The sequence below is a fragment of the Chaetodon auriga genome, chromosome 11 (genome assembly GCF_051107435.1).
Source record: "Chaetodon auriga isolate fChaAug3 chromosome 11, fChaAug3.hap1, whole genome shotgun sequence".
Lineage (NCBI taxonomy): Eukaryota > Metazoa > Chordata > Actinopteri > Chaetodontiformes > Chaetodontidae > Chaetodon > Chaetodon auriga.
This window is the reverse complement of record NC_135084.1, coordinates 23,915,001-23,936,798: the sequence shown is the minus strand read 5'-3', so window position 1 is coordinate 23,936,798 and position 21,798 is coordinate 23,915,001. Positions and strand designations below refer to the sequence as shown.

Below are 21,798 nucleotides of genomic sequence, written 5' to 3'. Positions count from 1 at the left end.
CGACCAGTTACAAATTGTGCCTGTATTGGCATTTCTACTGATAATTAATTGTTCTGAGTACTTAAATTGACTCAATTTTCAGACCGGAAAGGAACCGGAGCTTTTTCCCGAACACTGCTTGCGTCACTTCCTCGTCGTGGTGTTTGTGTGATGACGGTAAGAAGCCATCAGGCGGCGCTGCTGAACCTTTACATTCTGTGCCCTCTGTCTTCTCCTCCTCCACCTCCCCTCTGGTCCTCCTCCTGTCTCCTCCTCCCCCTCGGGCCTCCCCCCTCTCCTATTCTCTCCGTGCCCCCCCTCCTCCGCGGGAAGCGCGCGCTGCCAGAGCAGGCGGAGTCGGAAACGCGCAGCAGCGTCGGTCCGTCGTGTCTGCGGCTCCGCGGCTTTTCGCTCTCTTCGGCTGTCTCTCTCCCTCGGCTGTCGGGTCTTCTGGAGTGCGGAGTCCTCTTCCTGCCCGCAGGAAAGCGGCGGATCTTCAGCCTCACGGACGGACGGACCCGGTGGGCGGCGCGGCGGGGACAGACCCGGCTCGGCTCGGCTCGGCGCGGCTCTTCCCCCCCCTCGCTGCGGTGGAAAAACCCGGACGGAGGCCCGCAGTGTGCGCTCAGCCTCACGGAGGCCTCCGGCCCGGACTCCCGCTTTTGTCCCGGAAAATGGACGGATTCACCGGCAGTTTAGGTGAGTCCCAGCCGCCGCTCGCACCCTAAGGATCACCCGGTCACCTGTCCGTGCAGCGGCGGGGTGATAAGAGCCCCACGCGCCTCTGGCAGCTTTACACGTGTCACTGCTGTATTTATCAAAAATACTCTGCACCGCCCCTCCGGCGGCTGCAGGGCCACAAAACCAACAGCTACCTCCTGAAGAACCTTCTGCAGAGTGCTGGACACCCCAAAGATAGAGACCTGGATCTGTTAGAGACCAGCAGGGAGATCGGGGTCGTTCAGGGGAGCTGTTAAATCTGAAAGCACGAAGAGTCTCATCTGAAGTTTTTGTTGTTTCTGTGAAAAAATCACATCCTGAGACGCTGCAGGGCCTTGAACCACAGGTTGGACTCCACTGTGTGTGTGTGTGTGTGTGTGTGTGCGCGCGCGCGGACTCTGATCTGCAGAACAAAGACTCAGGAAATGATTTATTTATTCATCCAGTCTGCTCACACCTCGTCCGTGTGTTTCAGGAAGTAGTCAAAGCCTGTGGCTGCAGGATATCAACAGACGTCACAATGAGCTGAATGACGTCAGCAGATCAATAAAAATAATCATAGATTAGTTTTCCTTGATGTAAAATCAGTCAGTAGAGGTTAAACTTAAAGCCATATCAATTGTACATGTAGGAGCTGCTTGGTTGAAGGTCTGTGTGTTTCATCTCTGCTGCATATTTCATTGATCCAGCATCGTCTGACCGGCCACTGGGATCTGGCTTTTTATCGGCTCTCGTGTATGTGATGTATAATTATTATATTAAGTGTGCTGTTAGACCTTCAGTGTGAGAACAGCTGAGAGAAACTGAAACTTAATACAAGCCTGGACCTGAACCAGAGACTCTCTGGTCTGAACCTGGTCTGCACTGACAGAGTCTCTGGTCTGAAGCAGATCTGCACTGACAGAGTCTCTGGTCTGAACCTGGTCTGCACTGACAGAGTCTCTGGTCTGAACCTGGTCTGCACTGACGCAGTCTCTGGTCTGAACCTGGTCTGCACTGACAGAGTCTCTGGTCTGAACCTGGTCTGCACTGACGCAGTCTCTGGTCTGAACCTGGTCTGCACTGACAGAGTCTCTTGTCTGGACCTGATCTGCACTGGGAGGAAATACGAAGAGCTCCATCACATTTAGACAGTGAAATCTGTATGTGCCGAGTGTGTGTGTATATGTGTGTCTTTGTTGTGTGTGTTTGTGATGAAGCGACACCTTAAAGCTGCAGAAGCTTCATTCGGTGCAGCTGAAGCTCCGTTCACACGCTCAGCCTCCCTGAAAAGTTCAGGAACATTTCCTGAACTTTTCCTGCATATTCAGGGAAATCTGGACTCCCAGTTTCCCACCTCAAGACCAGTATTATTTCAGGGAAGCTGTTAGTTCCACTGCCTTTGAACGAAAGCAGTGACACTCCAGGGAGAAGCAACGGGCTACTGACCAAAGACGCTTTCACGAGGAGCGAGCGAACCAATCAGAGGACTCGGCTGGTGATGATTGTAAATGTGCGAGCCGTGGAAAAACACGAAATGTAAGAACTCTGGCCCCGAACAAACAAAGCACCTCCTCGGCCATGCTTCTGAAAAAGAGACGCCTTCCATCGTGAACACCTACACCTACAGTTTTATGGTAATTGACATCCATATGTGATGCATTACTGCCACCTGCTGGGCGTTCTGCTGCTGCCCCTGCAGGAGTGAAAAGGTGCAAGATGGAAGTGTTCCTGAACGGAGCTGCATGTGTGAATCGCCAAAATCACAAGTGTCTGACATGTTATCCCAGTAACTGACAGCACCTGATTCTACACCTGATTCTAATGCCTTTACTCTGAATGGCGTTGGATTGTGTCCTGGAGCACTGAAAGAGAGAGAGCGAGCTAAACCATTGTAGTGAGGACATTTCTGTGCTGTCGGGACACTGTGGCAGATGGTCTGCAGGGGGCTGCTCGAAGCTTGGAACTTGGTTTAAGGTTCAGGTTGGATTCAGGTTCAGGTTCAGGTTAGAACCTCAGGAATGCATTATGTCAATAAGGGTCCTCACGAGTGTAGAGAAACAAGCATTTGTGTGTGTTTGAGTGAAAAATGTGGATTTCCCTCCCTGCTGCTGCTGGAGTCAGCTGAACTGAATTACTCTGTGTGTGTGTGTGTGTGTGTGTGTGTGTGTGTGTGTCTGTGGGGTACTGTGGCAGTAAAGCAGACATGCAGACACATGCAGCGTCTGCATGACTGAACTCTTTCTCTGCTGTTTCTGCATCACTGACGCTCAAGATAATCAGCGAAGAATCCCCGAAAACTCAGCTTGTTTTCTAAAAACTCGACGTTCTGCCGCTTTTATACTTCATCTTCGTCTGTGTGTGTGTGTGTGTGTGTGTGTGTGTGTGTGTCACTGTGGGTGTTTAACTGTGTGTGTGTGTGTGTGTGTGTGTGTGTGTGTTTCACTGTGTTTCTAAATGTGTTTCAATGTGTGTGTTTCTGTATGTGTGTTACTGTGGTGTGTGTGTGTGTGTGTGTTAAAGCAGTAAGTGTGTTCCTGTGTGTGTGTGTGTGTGTATGTGTTACAAAGAGTGTGTTACTGTGTGTGTGCCCCTGTTTCACTGTGGGTGTCCGTGTGTATGTGTCTGTGTGTGTCAGTCAGTGTGTGTTTCACTGTGTTTCTGTACGTGTGTGTGTGTGTGTGTGTTACAAAGAGTGTTACTGTGTGTGTTCCAACAGTAAGTATGTCACTGAGTGTGTTACTGTGTCTTACTGCATTAAGTCTGTTACTGTGTGTCTGTGTGTGTGTCACTGTGTGTGTTTCTGTGTGTGTGTGTTGTAAAGGGGCGGAGCATAGAGCTCAGGAATGTGAGAGACAGCTGTGAAATATGACACATATGCCAGTGTGTAACACCCCCCTCACTGATCTGAACGTTACACCCCAACAGCAGAAACGACACACATTAACATGAGCTGAAGCTCAGTGATGGTTCGTGATGATACTGGACTTGTTTCTGTGGTTTCTGGCTTTTGTGGTTCAGCTGATGGTATTTTGTCTGAAGGGTGAATGAATCTGACTGAACTTGTTTAAAACTGGTTAAAGTTAGCGTCATGTTAGCACTCTGCTAACACCCAGATTTAATCCTTTCTAACGAGGAGCTGCAGATGTTGGTGTTTGGGTCGGTTGAACCTCAGAATGAGTCCAGTGTCTAAAGGGACGTTTCACCACATTTCATGTGGGCGTCCGACCAGTGTTGGTGGTAAATGTTGTCAGTTGAAGCAGTAAATTCCTCAGTTTGTGCTTTGTTGACCGAGGTAGCTGAGTTCTGCTCTCGGAGCCGTGCCAGCAGTGCCTACATATACCACGATGCATTGCATACAAGTTTCTGATCCCACGACCACCGAGCAAGCTAGCTGTAGGGTGCTAATTAAAGTTACACAACATTGCCAAGCAAATTAAATCCTGCTGTTTGATCCTTTATTTGTCTCATGTAGCTATTTCGCTACCTTCAGGCCATGTCTATCAAGTAAATCTACTTACAGCAGCAACACGCACACACGCACAGTCGTGTTTGCATAATCTTTTTGAACATTATATTGACTTACATTAATTTTCTGGAGACTTACTCTAACCTTAACCTAACCCATTTCTCAAGTCTCTACCCTATAATTTAATGATTTGCATTACGGGGACTTGTGTTTTGTCCCCGTAAGGAAGGTGAGTTCCTGCAATGTGACTGTGTAAACAGATTTATGTCCCCACAACGTGAGGAATACATGGCCACAGTCGCGACAAGCACAACGGACCTCCATATAACAACAAAGCTAACGCTAGCTGAGCCAGCGCTGCAGTCAGGAACATAAGAGAACAGTCACTGGCGTCCAAACTGCTACTGTTGTTGTTTTGTTGGCTTCAGATGAGGTTTATTGTTCACAGTTTCTTCTTGACTGTCCCTCAATATTACAACACTCGTCCAACATTGCTCCCAGTCTGTGGTAGTAGCCATGTTAGCTGAGCGACATGCTAACACCAAACAGGGTGTGGTGTTCACATAAGAGCATTGTCCGGGTATTTACAGTTCAAATCCTGACTTTGTCCCACGTCTGAGAATGACAAAAATGACAGTATGTTCAGATCCAGTGTTTCTGTCTCACTGTAGATGACAGTATGTCTGGAGCCAGTGTCTCAGATGTCAACGATCGTCTTTCTGCTCTGGAGCTTCGTGTTCAGCAGCAGGAGGATGAGTTGACGGTGATGAAAGCAGCTCTTGCTGACGTCCTTCGCCGCCTTGCTGCCTCTGAAGTCTCTGCTGCCTCCTCAACCAAGAAACAACATGGAGGGAAAGGTAATGTTTGCTTCTTACTGTTTTGCATTGGTCAGTCTGTTTGATGTTGCAGGACCCAGAAGTTGCTATAACATGAGAAAAACCCGACGGCAGAGCAGTGAAGTGTATGCAGTGCAATGCACAGACTTATATGTTGAGGAAACAAGAGATCAAATAAGATAAAACAAGTGCTTCACAAACTCAAGGCACGACACCTCAAGTCAAGACTCAGCAGTCCACCAACACCTGAAGGACGAGGGACACTCATTTGAGGACAATAATGTACAAATTTTGGCCAGAGAAGACCGATGCTTTGAAGGGGGGTGAAAGAAGCTGTCCATGTCAAACTGGAAAGACCATCACTGAGCAGAGGAGGTGGTCTAAGACACCACTTATCAGCCAATTATAATGCAGTCCTGAGATCCCAGGCAGTTTAACAGTCATTCACACCATGACTCCTCTGACTTTAATGGCTCACACGATGGCCAGGCGGATCAACGACCCACCCATTCACACCATGACTCACCCATTAACACCCATTGACCCATTAACACCATTACTCATGTGGCCTTAACGACTCTCGTGATATCCAGTCAGTTAGAACTGAAGAAGCCTCTCGGATGAGAGGATGAACGTCTTCTAGAACCACAAGCAAGTCCAGTTTCCTTTGGAAAGCACTTTGAAGTACCCTGACCTGGATGGATAAGAGTCCTCACAGACAAGTCCTACCATGCTGACTGATGACCAAATACACAACTTTGTTATTGTCACACTGGTTGATTATTGTGGCAGAGGTAGGGTAGGGTTTCTTCTGCTTGGCCCAGACTTTACATTTAGGCATCACACACTTTAAAATATCTTCTTTATTTTGAGGTGTCCTGCCAGCAGTTCAACTGTGTCTTTTATAGAGGTTTATGGGGAAAATAATTATCATACAAGCAAGTGTGTTCACTGATGTGCTGCTGTACTTGTCACAGATGACTTTGATTGGTTCTGAAGGGTTGAATGACATATCTTTGTGCTTTGTTGTCCTTGTATGTCTATTTCTGATCATTCAAATTCTTTCTCAGCAACACCGAGAACAACAAACAAAGCAGAGTCAAATTCCTTGTATGTGTTCACATAGTTGGCCAATAAAGCTGATTCTGATTGTGCTTGTGCTTCTGATAAACATGGTCCAATAGTTCAACTAAATCTACTCAGTGTTGTCTGACAATAAACAACAGAAGAGATTACCATTTCACTTTGACTTCTCTTACATCTCTAACCATATGTGCAGGTTATATTCAGTCTTTCACTGGCAGGTTTCGGTCTTGAACTGCGTATGGTGTCGTGTGCTAACTGGTTATGGTCAGTGTTAACAGCAACGTGCTGCCCCCTGCAGGCGGCGCTGCGCTACGTGAAGCCTATTCGATGTCCTGTATCGCTAATGGAGGAACATCTGGACGAAAGAGAGACTCCACCTCTGTCACCAGGAAGGAAACGGTGTCGTCCGCCGCCAAGAGGTAAAAACACACAAATGCAGACGAACTCACGCTTTCCATCACACCCTCAGGAACCCCGAGCATCAATCTGATGATAATGATTTTACTTGTAAGGGTTTGTGGGTTATTTCTGGGTCATTTTTAGGTTGGCTTCATTTTTGTTGTTTGGAAGATGTCTGTATAAATCTGTATGTCTGCTCCTCGTCTCACCGATGATTTTTCTTCACAGCACTTTGATTTCATCCCCCAGAGTATCTGCAGACCAGATCAGATAAATCTGCTTGATGTAGTTCATATTATCAATGACTGCTGTTCTGACTCATGTTGTCTGGGACATGAGCCGAGTGCTCTTACCTATCCAACATAAACCTGTGGAGTCAGTCATCTTAGGTTGAGTCAGTGCCGTAAATACAGTTAAGTACTAGCTCTGCCAACTGGCTCTCATTCACTGGGATTATTAAGTAGAACTCAGTAGAACCAGTAGAGCTGCAGTGGCAGTTTCTGGTGTATCAAGGTCTGGGTCTTGTCCCACAGTGGAGGAGAATCAGTAGTAGTTCAGTAGAAACAGTAGAATCAGTAGAAATACAGTAGCATTAGCAGGATCAGTGTGTTCTGGTCTCTCACAGTCCTGGTTTTGTCCACAGTGGAGCAGACAGGAAGAAGGCGGTCAGCAGCCAGCGGTCTCAGATGGATTTCGGTGGTTTGAATCACTGCAGTAAACACAGTAGAGTCAGTAGAAACACAGTAGAATCAGTTGATGTAGAGTAGAACCAGTAGAAACAGTATAACCAGTAGTTTGTGGTCTCTCATGGTCCTGGTTTTGTCTACAGTGGAGCAGACAAGAAGACCAGCAGCCAGCGGTCTCTGATGGAGGAGATCCAGGAGCGAGAGGAGCCTCCTCGCCCAAAGGACCTGTCCCCTTCTCCCTCTTCTCCCCACCCTCCCCAGACCCCTCAGACCCCCCAGAGACTGGCCCAGTCCGCTGACAGCAGTAAAGGCCACGCCCCTCCCAAAAGGTTTTACTTTAGCCCCGTTTCCACCAAGCAGTCCAGTTCAGTTCGTTACACATTAGAACGGTTCGCATTTCCATTGTAGAAAGATGCGGATGTACAAGTAAAACCACTCAACTGTGTTCACTTTCTTTCGTTACCCTTCTGTTGAGGTGCCCAGCACCCTGATCCGGTACTGAAAGGTGGAGTTAAAACACTGATCACTGATTGGTTAGAGAGACTCAGAGCAACCGGAGTCATCTTGTCGTCTGTACTCTGATGTAGGATTTCCAAAGTCTGTTAGAGAGTGTCGCTTCATAGATGCTGCAGCTTCTCAACACCAAGATAAATCTTGTCTGTTGTTTCCCAACTGCTGGAAAAGTGAAAGGGGTTGGCCCGAAGCCCCGGTAAGAATCCCAGCTACATTTAAGAGTACTCTGCAGTGGAAACACAAAACAGATTGAGGGTTTAGGTACATGAAGGCATGGGTTAGGTACAGGTTTCAACGGTACTATACTGAAAGTGTTTGGTGGAAACGCGGCGTTTATAATCTGTCGGCTGCATCTAACCTCACTTCTTGCTGACGCTGCTCTGACATCACTCTGTTAGTGTTTACTAACCCCAACCTGAGGACGCACAGTCTGCCCGCTACTGAGTACCTGACCAACTCAGGTAGAGTTTATCAGCCTCTATGATAAACTCTACAGATCCCGCAGATCCCGGAGCTTCCTGGGGCATCTAGGCTCTCCAGAAGGTGTCAGGAAGGTCCGATTCCTGGACATATCTGAAGCCTCCTGGAGATCTGGGAGTCTCCTGAGACCTCCCACAGATCCTCTTACTGTTTGCTGTTACAAAGCTTGGGCTGAGATGTGTGTGTTTTATCCAAACTACTGCCATTTTCTCCTCCAACCTTCTCCTGTGGACCCCCTCCTCCTCCAGTAGACCTCATCTGCTCTGCCCGGACTTTCCTGAGAACTGAGATCCTATAGCTTCCTGAGGCTTTTTGGGAATGCTGAAGCCTCCTGACTCCTCATCCTCTCTGTCTTCTCTTTACTCTTTGCTGGTAGAAAGCTCAGGCTGGGCTGCGTGTGTTTTATAAAACCTACTAACCTGTTCTCCTCCCAGCTTCACCTGAGGACCTCATCCTCTACCTCCTCCTCTTCCAGCAGGCCTTTTGCAGCCTGTGGCTTAGGTTTCTGATGTGTCTCAGCTCACTAACCTCTTCTTGGTCACGTGTTTTACTCTGAGTCATTGAGATTTCTATCCACAGAATCACAAACTGAATCTGCAGCTCTTTGAACTAAACCATCACTTTAAATTGATGACATATATGTGACAGTTTGTTGGTAAAAGCAGGATAATGGGGAACATGAAGGTTTGAACCACATTTCATCACAATCCATCCAATAGTTGTTGAGATATTTCCATCTGGACCAATAAGAAGCCATTTGGTGGTCGTCATATGACCCAGATCTGGTTCCTGCACTCAGGGTTTCACCTGGACTTCCCTTCACTTGTCCCTTGGTCCAGAGTGATATATGTGAAAAACCACCAGTCACATTGTCCTGAAATGTCCTTAAAACTCTAGATTTTAATGACCCTATGGCTCAAATTGTCTTTCTCTAACGCCATCCTGAGGACAGACTTTTCCAGTCCAACAACAGGCCGACAAGAATCTGTTATTTGTCATTTATGTGCAACACATGATGCACATCGACACAGACACTTGGCTAAATCAGAGAGAGAGGAAGACACAGAATTCTTTTATTAAGCTGCATTGGAAACTAATCTGACTCAAGCCTGAAGCTTTACGCAGCAAAGCGGTCGGACTTACTCACGACCCGACCCGAAGCGGCTCGTCCAGTCAGGAATTGTTACCAGTGGCATCAACACCCAAAACACTGAAAGGATACTCTGTTCATCAGTCATGTTTACAGGCTTCAAAACTACACATCAATCTATAATCAATAAAAAAAAAGCTCAGCAAAGATTCGGTCAAACACATTAAACTGATCTGGAGATAAATCAGAATGAATCTCAGTGGCTCACCGTGACTTCCTCCTCCTCCTCCTCCTCATTATCCCCTGGTATTACTGCAGTACTGTAATACTGTGTGTGTGTGTCCATGTGTGTTCAGGGGACCCAGTGTGAAGCGATCCTCAGGTATGGAGCGTTCTCAGAGCAGCACCTGGGACACGTCAGAGGAAAACAGGAACAAACTGGTGAAAGCTGCGTCCACCTCGAAACTGCTCTCCAAAGTGGTCAAGAACGCTGAGAGGTACATACACATATATACTATATACACACAAATATATATATTCTGTGGTATAGGTGAGGTATACACACATATGTACTGTATACATATGTATACACTGACAGATCGATCGATCGAGTCTTTTTAATCGATTGACATTTTGTGTTCGTCTGCTTCTTTTCAGACACAAAGACCCGGTGGTCAGTCAAGGTAAATATTTTCCCATCATCTTAATCATGAACGTACCATCGTCGTCGTCATGGTCATCATTATCATCATCATGGTCATCATCATCATCATCATCATCATCATCATCATCATCATCATCATCATCATCATCATGTGAACAGCCAGTAGGAAGCCAGCAACACAGCTTCTAAGACATTTTAAAGAATTTCAGGAATCCTCTTGGGTTTCCTCGAGTTTTTAAGTTTTGTTTTCCTGTAATGACTCTGAGTGACTGGTATGATGAAGATGATGATGATGATGATGATGATGATGATGATGTTGCAGCTCAGTGGTCTGTACCACGAAGCCAGATTGGTTTGTTATCCAGCTCTCTTTTGGCCTAACTCGGCGTAGATCACCACGGTAGCAGGTTAATTTCAGATTATCAGCAGCTCGACTGCTGACCAATCAGATGACTGAAAACATAGTGACAACCGGAGCCTGGCAGGGACAAAAGAGATTAGAATAAAATGATACAAAATGAAGAGAAATAGATATTTCTATGACTCCGCAGAAACAGTTTTAGGTTAATTTGTAATCTGCAAATCAAAACATCCTCTGGTCTAAAGACATTTCTGGTAATTCACGCCTTCATCTTACTTTTACTAGTTGGAAATTATTTGTTGTGTTTCTGTAGCTTCCAGTTTTCCTGACACTTCCTGTTGCTCCCACAGGTATCACATTTCATCTCATTGCGCAGAGAGTTTTCATTCATGGCTCTGACGATGTTTTAGAATTAACACGACTAGAAAACTCATCGATGTCAGGACAGGAAGTCAAACCGGCTTCGTGCTGCAGACCCGAGTCTCTCTGCTCCTTGTGGTTTGTGTTGTTTGTGTTCTTGTTATTGTTGTTTGTGTTGTTGAGTGACAATGTCTTTGTCTCAAACCAGCCAAAATGTCAACCCGAGAGAAAAACAGCCAAGCTGGTAAGTCCTCGTGAGTTTGAGTTAGCTAGCAGGCTGACAACAGGCTAACATGCTAACAGTAGCTGAATTAGCACTTCCTGCTTCTGCTCTGGACCAATCGCATCTCTCTCTCTGCTTTATGTCATCAGCTGTGCTCACCTACCTGCTCTCCCTCCTTCAGCCCGACCAGGTGATAGCACACCTGTCTGTGGCTCCACCCCCTGCTCTCCTTTACCTCCATAGAAGGTCGAAGAGGTGTTACCTGAAATTTCTAGAACGCCCCCACCTAAATGTAAAGCATGTCATTGGATGCTGCTGTCAGCCTCACAATGATTGACAGATCCTTTAAGATGAACTTCATCTGGGACGTTCATGTTTGTTTCTAGACGTCATTCTGTGGAGGTAAACGACGACACAGCAGGTGTTTCTGTCTGATCTGCGTCACCTGCACGGCGTCAGTGCTTCCTCACCTGTCCCTCACCCGTCTGTCTGACTGATGTTTGAGGCCTCAGCTTGTTTCATAAGATGAGAAGCTGTTCGATGATCTGCACACAGTTTGAAGCGCTGACACTGGTTTTAGGGTTTAAGGATCCTGATTAAACATGTTTATGTGTTCAGGTTAAAACGTTTTTCTGAGTGAATGGTAACATTTCAGCTCAGTTAAAGAAGACATGTTGCCATCCTGATCACAGTCTTTTATTTAGAGTCTTGCATCTTATAATATTAATTAACTCCAAACTAATTCCAGTTCAGTGTTTGTGTTTGTTTCCTAATGAATGAATCTTTCCCCTGCAACATGTGGTCATCTCTCTGCACATGTGTGCCTTTTCAGAGGGGAACCACATCAAGATGTTCATGCGCGGTCGACCGATCACCATGTTCATCCCTTCAGACGTGGAAAACTACGAGGACGTTCGCACTGAACTTCCTTCAGAAAGACTCAAGCTGGAATGGGTGTATCCTTCAGCCTGTGCACGGCGGGCTCCAGGACGAGTTGTAGTAATGCTAAATAATGACGATCAATCGTTTTAAAGCGCTGGATGACCAGATCCGGAGACATGCGTGTCGTCTGCATATAGCATTAACAACAATGTGTTCACAGATGATGAGACACAATACAAAGGTTGAATGTCCAGGTGTTTTCCAGGTGCTTCCTTGACTCCCCGCAGGTACGGTTACCGCGGCAGAGACTGCAGAGCGAACATTTACCTCCTTCCAACGGGAGAGATCGTTTACTTCATCGCCTCCGTCGTCGCTTTGTTTAACTACGAAGAACGAACTCAGAGACATTACCTCGGACACACCGACTGTGTCAAGTGGTGAGAAAACACTTGCGTCGAAATCATCTGCTGCTCTCCTATTGGCTGGTTTGTGGTGACAGGTAACAACATCTGTGTGGCTCTCTCCGTCAGTTTGGCCATCCATCCCGATAAGATCCGGATCGCCACAGGACAGATTGCGGGAGTGGACAAAGACGGACGGGTGAGGTCAAAAACACTTCTGACTGAACTGAATCTGTTGGCTGACGACGATGATGATGATGCTGATGATAATGATGATGCTGATGATGATGATGTCGTCGATGATGTCCTGTTTGCTTTCAGGCGCTGCAGCCTCACGTTCGTATCTGGGACAGCGTCAGTCTGTCCACTCTGCAGGTTGTCGGTTTGGGAACATTTGAGCGAGGCGTCGGCTCTCTGGCTTTCTCCAAAGCTGTGAGTATATCCCAGGTGCATCATGGGAACTGTAGTACTGTGTAACACAAGGAGCACACTGCTCAGATCTTTGTTGCTGAAGGACTTTGTCATGTATCTGTCTCACATCATGTCTCGGTATCTGTCTCACATCATGTCTCGGTATCTGTCTCTGTATCTGTCTCACGTCATGTCTCTGCCTGTCTTTCAGGACTCTGGTCAGCACCTGAGTGTTATTGACGACTGTAACGATCACATGTTAACAGTTTGGGATTGGCAGAAGAAGTCAAAGATTGCAGAGATCAAGGTGAACTCTCACTCTGCATCAGAAACGTTGTGCAGTGTTAAATTCAGAATCGTGTTTTTAGAATTACGTCTATAACAGTGTTTTAGCTGGTTCTGACCGAGTGAAACCGTTTCAGACCACTAATGAGGTGGTCCTGGTCGTGGAGTTCCACCCCACAGACCCCAACACCATTGTCACCTGTGGAAAGTCCCACATCTTCTTCTGGACCTGGACTGGGAACTCGCTGGCTCGTAAACAGGGAATCTTTGGGGTGAGGAGACACTTTTATTTTTCTGGTTCTTTGATTTCGATTTTTAATAAACAGATGAAAAGATGGAGATGATTGATGCAGCTGTTGATTTTTGTCAATTCTTTGAGGCTTTCTGTCTGAATTTTTACATCAGTTATAGTAAAAGTAGAAAAACATCACGCTGACAAAAAACTACAGATCATCTGGGAAAATAAAGGCTCCTGTTTGTTAAAGAATCTGACCTGAAGGGTTAAATCGACAAGAAGATGAATGACGTTTGGTGCAGCAGAGGCCGAAACAAAGTCAAGTGAGGAATTTGATCTGCAGACAAACAGGAAGCTCCACCTGGCTGAACACAAAGGAACAAACCTCCAGATCTGATTTTTTACACTCAAAGTACTGCGATTACAAAAACCTGCAGCTGCAGTTTGTTTCCAGCCTGTCAGACTGTTTCAGATCAAGCAGATTTCAGCAGAATGAAGTGTGAAAAACAAAGTGCTCAGCTGAACGTGTGGTGAACAGTGGGACACTTTAATGTCACACTGGTTCAGTGTTAATACACAGTATTACATTCATGTCAGTGTGCATGTATTACAGTAATATGTCCATTTTTGACTGTCTGCCTCTGTCTGACTGGGCTTTAGTAGTCCTGGTCTTCCTCTGATCCGGTTTCTTGTGTTTTCAGAAATACGAGAAGCCAAAGTTTGTTCAGTGCCTGGCCTTCCTGAGCACTGGGGACATCCTGACCGGAGACTCTGGAGGATTCCTGCTGGTCTGGACCAGGAGTTCAGCAGAGACCCCCACCGGGAAGGGACCCAGAGGTGAAGAAAGAGTGATTTACTGTTCTTCAGTGAGACGTTACATCGCAGCTGATGTGTGTGTGTAAGAGCTGCGTTTAGTCAGAGACATCACACGGCTGTGATTGGTCAGTTAGGGCTGGCCTTGTTGCTGATAGTTACGAGTGAAGACATCATGAAGGAAGACTCGGTTATAAACTGGATATAAATATATAAAAAGCTCTTTCTCACAGTGAGTGAAGGCACGTATCTGTACGTCAGCCATAGCTGTTATCCCGTCCTCCTGCGGTGTTCCTGTCAGCGCTTCAGGCAGGTGACAAACTGGGAGTGACTGACAGATTCTTAATTGTTCCATCATCGCTGTCAAACATTTAATATACTCACAGGAAATTTAATGTGTTTTCTGTAGTCACAGAAACAAAAACAAGCTGCACAGCACGTACCTGCAAACACGCCCGATTACTCTTTGTGCCAGAATAAACTGCAGGATCTGACCTGAGCTCAGTTTAACGCTGTGAAGAAAAACCACAGAAGAACACGAAGGGAGGTGTGTGTGTGTGTGTTGGCCCAGTTTCAGTAATGGTTTTAGAGACATGCTGTTAAACTGGTTTCAAGAGGAGCGATGCCAGAAATTAAACGTTTTTCTGCTGAAGTTCTGCACTGGAGTCAGATCAGGTTCAGCCAAACACCCACAGATCTGTTCATGTTCAGTGTCTGACAGAAACAAAGATCAGATCAGTGTTACACACGGAGCTTTAAAGAAGTGAAAGAGTTCATGTCGTAAACACACCCAACAAACGAAAGTCTGAGTCCAGCAGCAGATTTGTTTGAACAGGAAGGAGAAGTGTTTTCAGAGGAAACCTGAAGAAACACCAAGTGTTCTCTGTGTGATCTGCTGCCTCCTGCTGGCTGCTGCGGGAAGTGCACCTGAAGATTCACACGAGGGTGAAGATTCTCACTCGATCAGGTCACGATGCTTCTAAGAGCTGTCCAAAGGCGCCAAACGCAGCGTCACTGAAACATGTAGAATACCATGTTTAGTTTCTCCTCAGTGGACTCGAGGCATCTCCAACAACCACACACGCTTTAACTTTAAACACTATTTAATTTGTTGTCATAAAAATATCACAAGATGTTAAAATCCATGTTGTTTTCTCCTGTCGGGAAACTTCCCTTTCATTCCTCCATCTGTACAAGCAGCACGGTTCGGCAGGCGACAGGTGTGGCTCACTTGTGTGCGCGTGTGTGTGCAGCATTTCAGATCAGTCGGCAGGTCAAAGGTCACGAGGGCAGCGTGTTCTGTATGTGTGAGATGAGGAGCGGCACTCTGCTGACTGGAGGAGGAAAAGACCGAAAAATCATCCTGTGGGACCACGAGCTGCGAGCCGACCGTGACATCGAGGTCACACACACACACACACACACACACACACACACACACACACACACCAAACCATGTTCAGTTTCTGTCTTCAGTCAGTCAGGTTGTATGTTGATCCTTCAGTAAAGACACTAATGTACACTGAGAAAATACTCCACTACCAGTGTAAAGTCCTGCATTCAGATCCTTACTGAAGTAAAAGTACTCATGTTGCAGTAAACATGACAGACATGCTCCCTGTGTGTGTTTTTCTCTTCTATCTGCTGTTTATGGATTAACAAATGTGGAGTAATAAGTATAATATATATTTCTGAGAAGCAGTGAACTAGAAGTATAAAGTAGGAAAGTACAGGTACCTCAAATTTGGGCTTAAGTACAATATTTAAACAAATGTACCCATCAGTGTTACTGTTTTCATGTTGCACATCAGGCAAGGTCACATGACTGAGGTCACATGACTGTTTGTGTTCACAGGTCCCGGATCAGTACGGAACCATCAGAGCCGTGTCTGAGGGGAAGGGGGAAGAGTTTCTGGTCGGGACGTCTCGTAACTTCATCCTGAGAGGAACCTTCAATGACGGCTTCCTGGTGGAGGTCCAGGTGAGACCACATGACATCATCATGACATCATCATGATGCAATGTGTTCAGGCTCTCAGTATCTTGGTGTTTTGATGTGTTCAGGCTCACAGTATCCTTGTGATGTGTTAAGGCTCTCAGTATCTTTGAGTTGTGATGTGTTCCAGCTCTCTGTGTCTTGGTGTTGTGATGTGTTCAGGCTCTCAGTATCTTGGTGTTTTGATGTGTTCAGGCTCTCAGTATCTTGGTGTTTTGATGTGTTCAGACTCTCAGTATCCTTGTGTTGTGATGTGTTCAGGCTCACAGTATCCTTGTGATGTGTTCAGGCTCTCAGTTTCTTTGAGTTGTGATGTGTTCAGGCTCTCAATATCCTTGTGTTGTGATGTGTTCAGGCTCTCTGTGTCTTGGTGTTGTGATGTGTTCAGGCTCTCTGTGTCTTGGTGTTGTGATGTGTTCAGGCTCTCAGTATCTTGGTGTTGTGATGTGTTCAGGCTCACAGTATCTTGGTGTTTTGATGTGTTCAGGCTCTCAGTATCCTTGTGTTGTGATGTGTTCAGGCTCTCAGTATCTTGGTGTTGTGATGTGTTCAGGGTCACACAGACGAGCTGTGGGGCTTGGCGTCTCATCCGTCCAAACAGATGTTTCTGACCTGCGCTCAGGACCGGCTGGTCTGCCTCTGGAACTCGGTGGATCACAGTCTTCAATGGAGCCGCATGCTGGAGGTGAGTTGGGGGGGTCACTGACTGACAGCTGATTGGTGTGTTCAATATTTATGGCGCATTGACAGATGATTGACACCTCTGTCTCTCCCTCAGGAACATGGACACTGTGCGGACTTCCATCCCAGCGGAGCCGTGGTTGCCATTGGAACACACTCAGGAAAGTCAGTACAGATCATTTATAGATGTATAACCCCGCACGGCTCTACAGATCTGATCTGCTCATAGTTAGTTGATCTGCAGGGACGTCACGGTCTAGAGTTTGGCGATTGGATGAATATATTTTGGCAGAGTCCATTTCCAGCTGTGTTTTTTAAGACACAAGGATGCTTCCGATATGAAACCTCGTCCTTTGGCTACAGATTCTACGTTTATATGCAAGTTCATGGTCTAACTGGTTTACCTGTCTCAGGTGGTACGTTCTGGACGCCGAGACCATGGACCTGGTGGCGATCCACACCGACGGGAACGAGCAGCTGTCAGTGATGCGCTTCTCTGTCGGTGGGTGGAGTCACGTTAAATCGTCCTGTTTATAAACAAGTTGAAAAAACCGCTGTGAGATAAGTGAACTACATGTCCCAGAATGCTCCTCTCTGTGTGTCTGCAGATGGCACTCTGTTGGCTGTCGGATCTCACGATAATTTCATTTACCTCTACACCGTCTCCGACAGAGGACGCAAGTACAGCCGATACGGGAAGTGCACAGTGAGTCTGTTTGTTGCTTTTACTCGTCATTCATCAGAAACAGAATTTATTCTTCTCCAGTTTTAAATTGTGCTACCTGATGTCATGTTGCGCTGCCATGAGCAGCTGGCGGTTATGGCAGAACCAGGTGTGGTGACGGGGTTAACTTTGATCCGACCCAGAATCAGAGGTCTTTACCTTGAAAATGTCAGATCTCATCAACCGCACACTATAGAAACTATAGACACCTACATGTCCCAGAATGCACTGCTGCTGACAGGCAGTGTGTGTTCAGGTGATGATGATGGTCAGATGTGTTCATGAGGTACCTGAATGTCTCTACAGGGACATTCCAGCTACATCACACACCTGGACTGGTCACCTGACAACAACTTCATCATGTCCAACTCCGGAGACTACGAGATCCTCTACTGTGAGTACTCCCATACTTGATCACGGTACTGCTGTGTAGTTGTACTGTTGTGTACTTGTGTAGTAACAGTTTTGTCTTTTCAGGGGACGTTCCAAACGGTTGTAAGCTGATCAGAAATCGTTCAGAGTGTAAAGACATCGACTGGGCAACGTACACCTGCGTGCTGGGATACCACGTGTTCGGTAAGTACACCTGTGCACCGATACACCTGCGCACCAGTGTGATATTGTGTGTGTATTTTGAAAATGCAGTGTTTTCACAACATGACCAACCCTACATGTCCAAAGGTATGTGGACAGCCTGTCCACATACTTCAGTGGACTTTGGTATGTTTCTCCTGGTTTAGTTCCAGTGAAGGAAAATGTTTTCTGCCAGCTGTGTGTGTTTGTTTGTTCCTGTTTCAATATGAATGTGTGTGTGTGTGTGTGTGTGTGTGTGTGTGTGTGTGTGTGTCATGGTCTGTTAGGTGTGTGGCCTGAAGGTTCAGACGGCACCGACATCAACGCTCTGATCAGATCTCACAACAGGAAGGTTATCGCTCTGGCTGACGACTTCTGCAAAGTTCACCTATTCGCCTACCCATGCTCCACCCCCAAGGTGAGACACACACACACACACACACGTGCGCACACACACACACACACACACACACGTGCACACACACTATCAAACCTTTCTGAACTCTTGAATTCTTATAATCAGATCAGATTATTCTTCTGGTTTCCAAGAGACTGTGAGGGGCCGGACAGTGAGTGACCATCAATAATCAATGATCTGTCTGTGTCTGCAGGCTCCCAGCCATAAGTACAGCGCCCACAGCAGTCATGTGACCAATGTCAGCTTCCTGTATAAAGACAGTCACCTGATCTCCACGGGAGGGAAGGACACCAGCATCATGCAGTGGCGTTTGGTGGAGAAATCTTCGCTCTCTCTCACCGACAGCCTCCTGTCTAACTCCGCCCCCCACCGGGCGGACCCTGTCTTCACTCCGCCTCCACTCACCACAGGCACTCCTAAACAGGAACCCACCCCTCCTCTGACCGCCAACGGGACCCAAGAACCTTCCCCGGACACCCCGCCCCCCACCGAGTTAACCCCGCCCGTCTCTGAATTAACCCCGCCCCGTTCCGAGTCAACCCCGCCCCCCTCGGACAGCACGGTGAGTCTGAAGGACAGCCTGGAGCCGAGCGACGACACGGCCACGCCCAGCGACGAGGGGCTGCCCCCCCTCACCCCCCCCTCATAGACAGAGAAAGCAGGTGTGTGTGTGACTGTTTGGTACAGCTATCTTTGTGAGGACCAAGCAGGGTTTTACATTTTATGAAGACACAAACCTTTAAATGTGCGTTTGTGGGTTCAGATTTAGGATCATTTTAGGATCAGGCTTAGGTTCATTTTAGGATAAGGTTTGGGATTAGACCTGCAGCTCTGATGCTTAAGTGAGAGTTAATACAAAACGATACGCGACTCAAATGTGAAAACACTGACCTGAAACAACACGTTGATCTCAGTCAGCGTGACCTCCACTTTCTGAGGAGATCATCAGCTCTGATGTCCATCCAGAATAAACCCCCAGAAATCCACTTAGAAACCAGAGAAACGACACGCCGTGCCATGTTTTTAAGTTTTCAGTTTTCAGTCATCGTTCTCTGTCTTTCATGGGTACACTGCTAACAGGAGGTGCTAACCGCTAATTTTGTCCAAATGCAAACAAATAGAATGGAGTTCTCAGTGGTCATGGTGTAATGGTAGTGTGAGGGGGCTAGGACCTGCATTCTGTCAATGAGGGTCCTCACAAGTATAGAAGTACATGTGTGTGTGTGTGTGTGTGTGTGTGTGTGTGTGTGTGTGTGGAGACTTGAACGTGGGGCCGCAGAGCTGCATGTTTTTTCTCATCATTCAGATGTTAAAATAAACTTTCCTTCAGTTCGAACAAACATGTAACGTCACAGTTTAAAAACCTGGAGAGTCTGATTTACCTGAGCGGAGACTGGAGGAAGAGCAGTTACTTAACACACACGCACACCTGTCACACCTGGACGTTTACTCTCATCCTTAAAACATGATCTTCGAAATATTAGGTTAAAAAAGAAGAGGGTGTGGAGAAAAAGTGGAAACACCTGAACAAGATACGGGAGACAAAAGATTTAAAGGATGAAAACTGGCAGGTGATACAAGTCTCAGGGTGTCAGGTGACTTTCTCTCCTCCAATGAGAACAGAGCAGTTGAACAGGAAGTGTCGGGGGGGTTAGAGAGAACCTGCAAGCCTTAAACGTCTTTTAGAAACTTGTGTAAAAAAAAAACTTAATCTAATCTTGTTTTATTGGTGAGTTATAATGGAAAAAACCTTTTAACGATTTTTGATTATTGGTTGCTGACAGTTATTGATCAAAGGAATTGTAAAACGAGCTGCAAACTGTAAATTCTCGAAACAGAAACGATGATTAGATTCTTTCATTATTCAACTCGTCTTTGTCGCAGTTTTATTTTGATAAACTCAACACCTGTGAAAAACATTTCACAATAAAAGCCCTCCAGGGAAGGGACGGTGCGACGGAAGGCTTTTAATGTGAAAACTGAAAACCAGAGAGGCTTGAAACTAAAATATGATGGAGGAAATGATGTCTCTCAGTTTCTGGAAGGAAACAATCGCAAACATCTGGTTCAGTGATAGAAAGTTTAAGTCTGTAGATATAAAAGCTTTGAGGTGGACGTTGACTACGAAGGTGCATTTCAGTAATTAGAGCCAATCAGAGCTTCGCATTTTGTTGTCTCAGTTCAGATTAAGGTCTTAAATCTGTCAGTCAAGTTCAGTCTGGTCCAGTCTTAAAGACACAGTTCTTGGACCTACTTCAAGCACCTCTCACCTGAGGCAGGTGAGCTTCGGTCCAGACTGCAGAGAGATCGAGGCTGAAGTTAACTCGCGCTGATAACAGGAAACAGGAAGTAAAGAGGTGGAAACAGGAAGTAAACAGGATGTCAACAGGAAACATGAAGTCAACCTCCAGAGTGAAAACTGTGACTCAGATGTTTTTTGATCATCAGAATCCAGAGTTGACAGAAGTGAGTCCGAGTCAGACGTCGCTCTGACGGAGGATCTGTGTTTGTATATACTGCAGGTATCTGTGTGTATATTTCTGTTCACCACCAGGGGGCAGCAGCTCCCCAGCTACACTGTAAAAATACTCAGCCCCTCTTCACCTTCAACACACACATCTCTCAGCCAATGAGGTCACAGGAAACACGAGATCCTCTCCTCTGATTGGCTGGTTTTCAGTGATCCACTGAATGACTGCTGATGATGTTTGTTTTTTGTCTCTTCTGGACCATTTCTGTTCAAAATGTATTCTGAATGTCATGATGTCATGATGATGTCTTTGGGGGGGAGGGGTACATGTTTTTGCCTTTTAAATACTCTTCATCTTTAATATCTTCATCTTTTCTATGCTTGTCTGTCTGAAGGGCTTGTACAGAGTTCAGGGACTCACCTGGATGATCAGGGAGGGGCAGGGTTATGGGCGGGGCAGGGCGAGTATATGAGGATGTATGGGGGGGCGTGGTCTTGTGGGAGTTTCTGGATTAAAGTGTTTATTTTTCATGGATCAGTAACGACATTGATACATATAATGATGATGACAATGACGATGTTCATGTGACTGTTTTGAGCCAATCATGTCTTCTCTCATGCATTCCTGTCAGACGACAGACTGTACTGAAGATTTCAACAAAAAAATGCAAATAAATGTTTTGAAAACTGACGATTCATCGAATTCTTTTAGCTCAACAGCTTCACACACGCAGCAAGTCCCAAATGTTTCAAGCTCAAAACAAGTTTAACAAATTATCGCTGCTAACAGGCATCAGTTAGCTGCGACACTGCAAGCTACACGAAGTTTAGGGTGCTAAAATCCAAACACTTAAAATAATTATTGCACGTTTTCTGTACAACTCAAGATGTGGACTTTATAAAAGTCCACTAAACCTGGTCACCACATCACATGGTTTGTCCTGTTCGTAGTGCTCTATAAGGACTGGCCTCGCTCTGCTGGTCCTGTACTTACTCAGTACAGGATAAGGCCTGACTGCCTGTCTAGAAATACTCTGTGATCTCTCTGATGAATCATTATAAAG

The 21,798-nt window shown here is 46.2% G+C and overlaps 1 protein-coding gene across 4 annotated transcripts; it reads left to right on the top strand.

Moving 5' to 3' along the window:
- The first annotated feature begins 180 nt into the window (after positions 1–180).
- On the top strand, positions 181–21,425 carry eml4 (EMAP like 4). 4 transcript variants are annotated; one of them, XM_076742347.1, is made up of 24 exons: positions 181–678; positions 4,819–5,004; positions 6,368–6,488; positions 7,298–7,483; positions 9,594–9,734; positions 9,895–9,920; positions 10,831–10,866; positions 11,678–11,801; positions 12,015–12,164; positions 12,258–12,327; positions 12,450–12,560; positions 12,751–12,846; positions 12,962–13,096; positions 13,761–13,896; positions 15,126–15,274; positions 15,728–15,853; positions 16,422–16,553; positions 16,647–16,714; positions 16,963–17,051; positions 17,158–17,255; positions 17,580–17,667; positions 17,751–17,849; positions 18,134–18,264; positions 18,458–21,425. In XM_076742347.1, the coding sequence occupies exons 1-24, from the start codon at positions 654–656 to the stop codon at positions 18,911–18,913; spliced, it is 2,979 nt and encodes a 992-aa protein (XP_076598462.1). In that variant the 5' UTR covers positions 181–653; the 3' UTR covers positions 18,914–21,425. The 4 variants fall into 4 exon arrangements, with proteins under 4 accessions (XP_076598462.1, XP_076598463.1, XP_076598460.1 ...); XM_076742348.1 differs by lacking the exon at positions 7,298–7,483 and having other exon boundaries at positions 342–678; XM_076742345.1 differs by lacking the exon at positions 10,831–10,866 and having other exon boundaries at positions 342–678.
- Positions 21,426–21,798: the final 373 nt, after the last annotated feature.

Excerpts from the sequence above, each read along its gene's own strand:
- eml4 (XM_076742347.1), top strand. The coding sequence starts at position 654 with ATGGACGGATTCACCGGCAGTTTAG. Across the intron at positions 679-4,818 it reads CGGATTCACCGGCAGTTTAG|ATGACAGTATGTCTGGAGCC; the intron begins GTGAGTCCCAGC and ends GTCTCACTGTAG. Across the intron at positions 13,097-13,760 it reads GTAAACAGGGAATCTTTGGG|AAATACGAGAAGCCAAAGTT; the intron begins GTGAGGAGACAC and ends TTGTGTTTTCAG.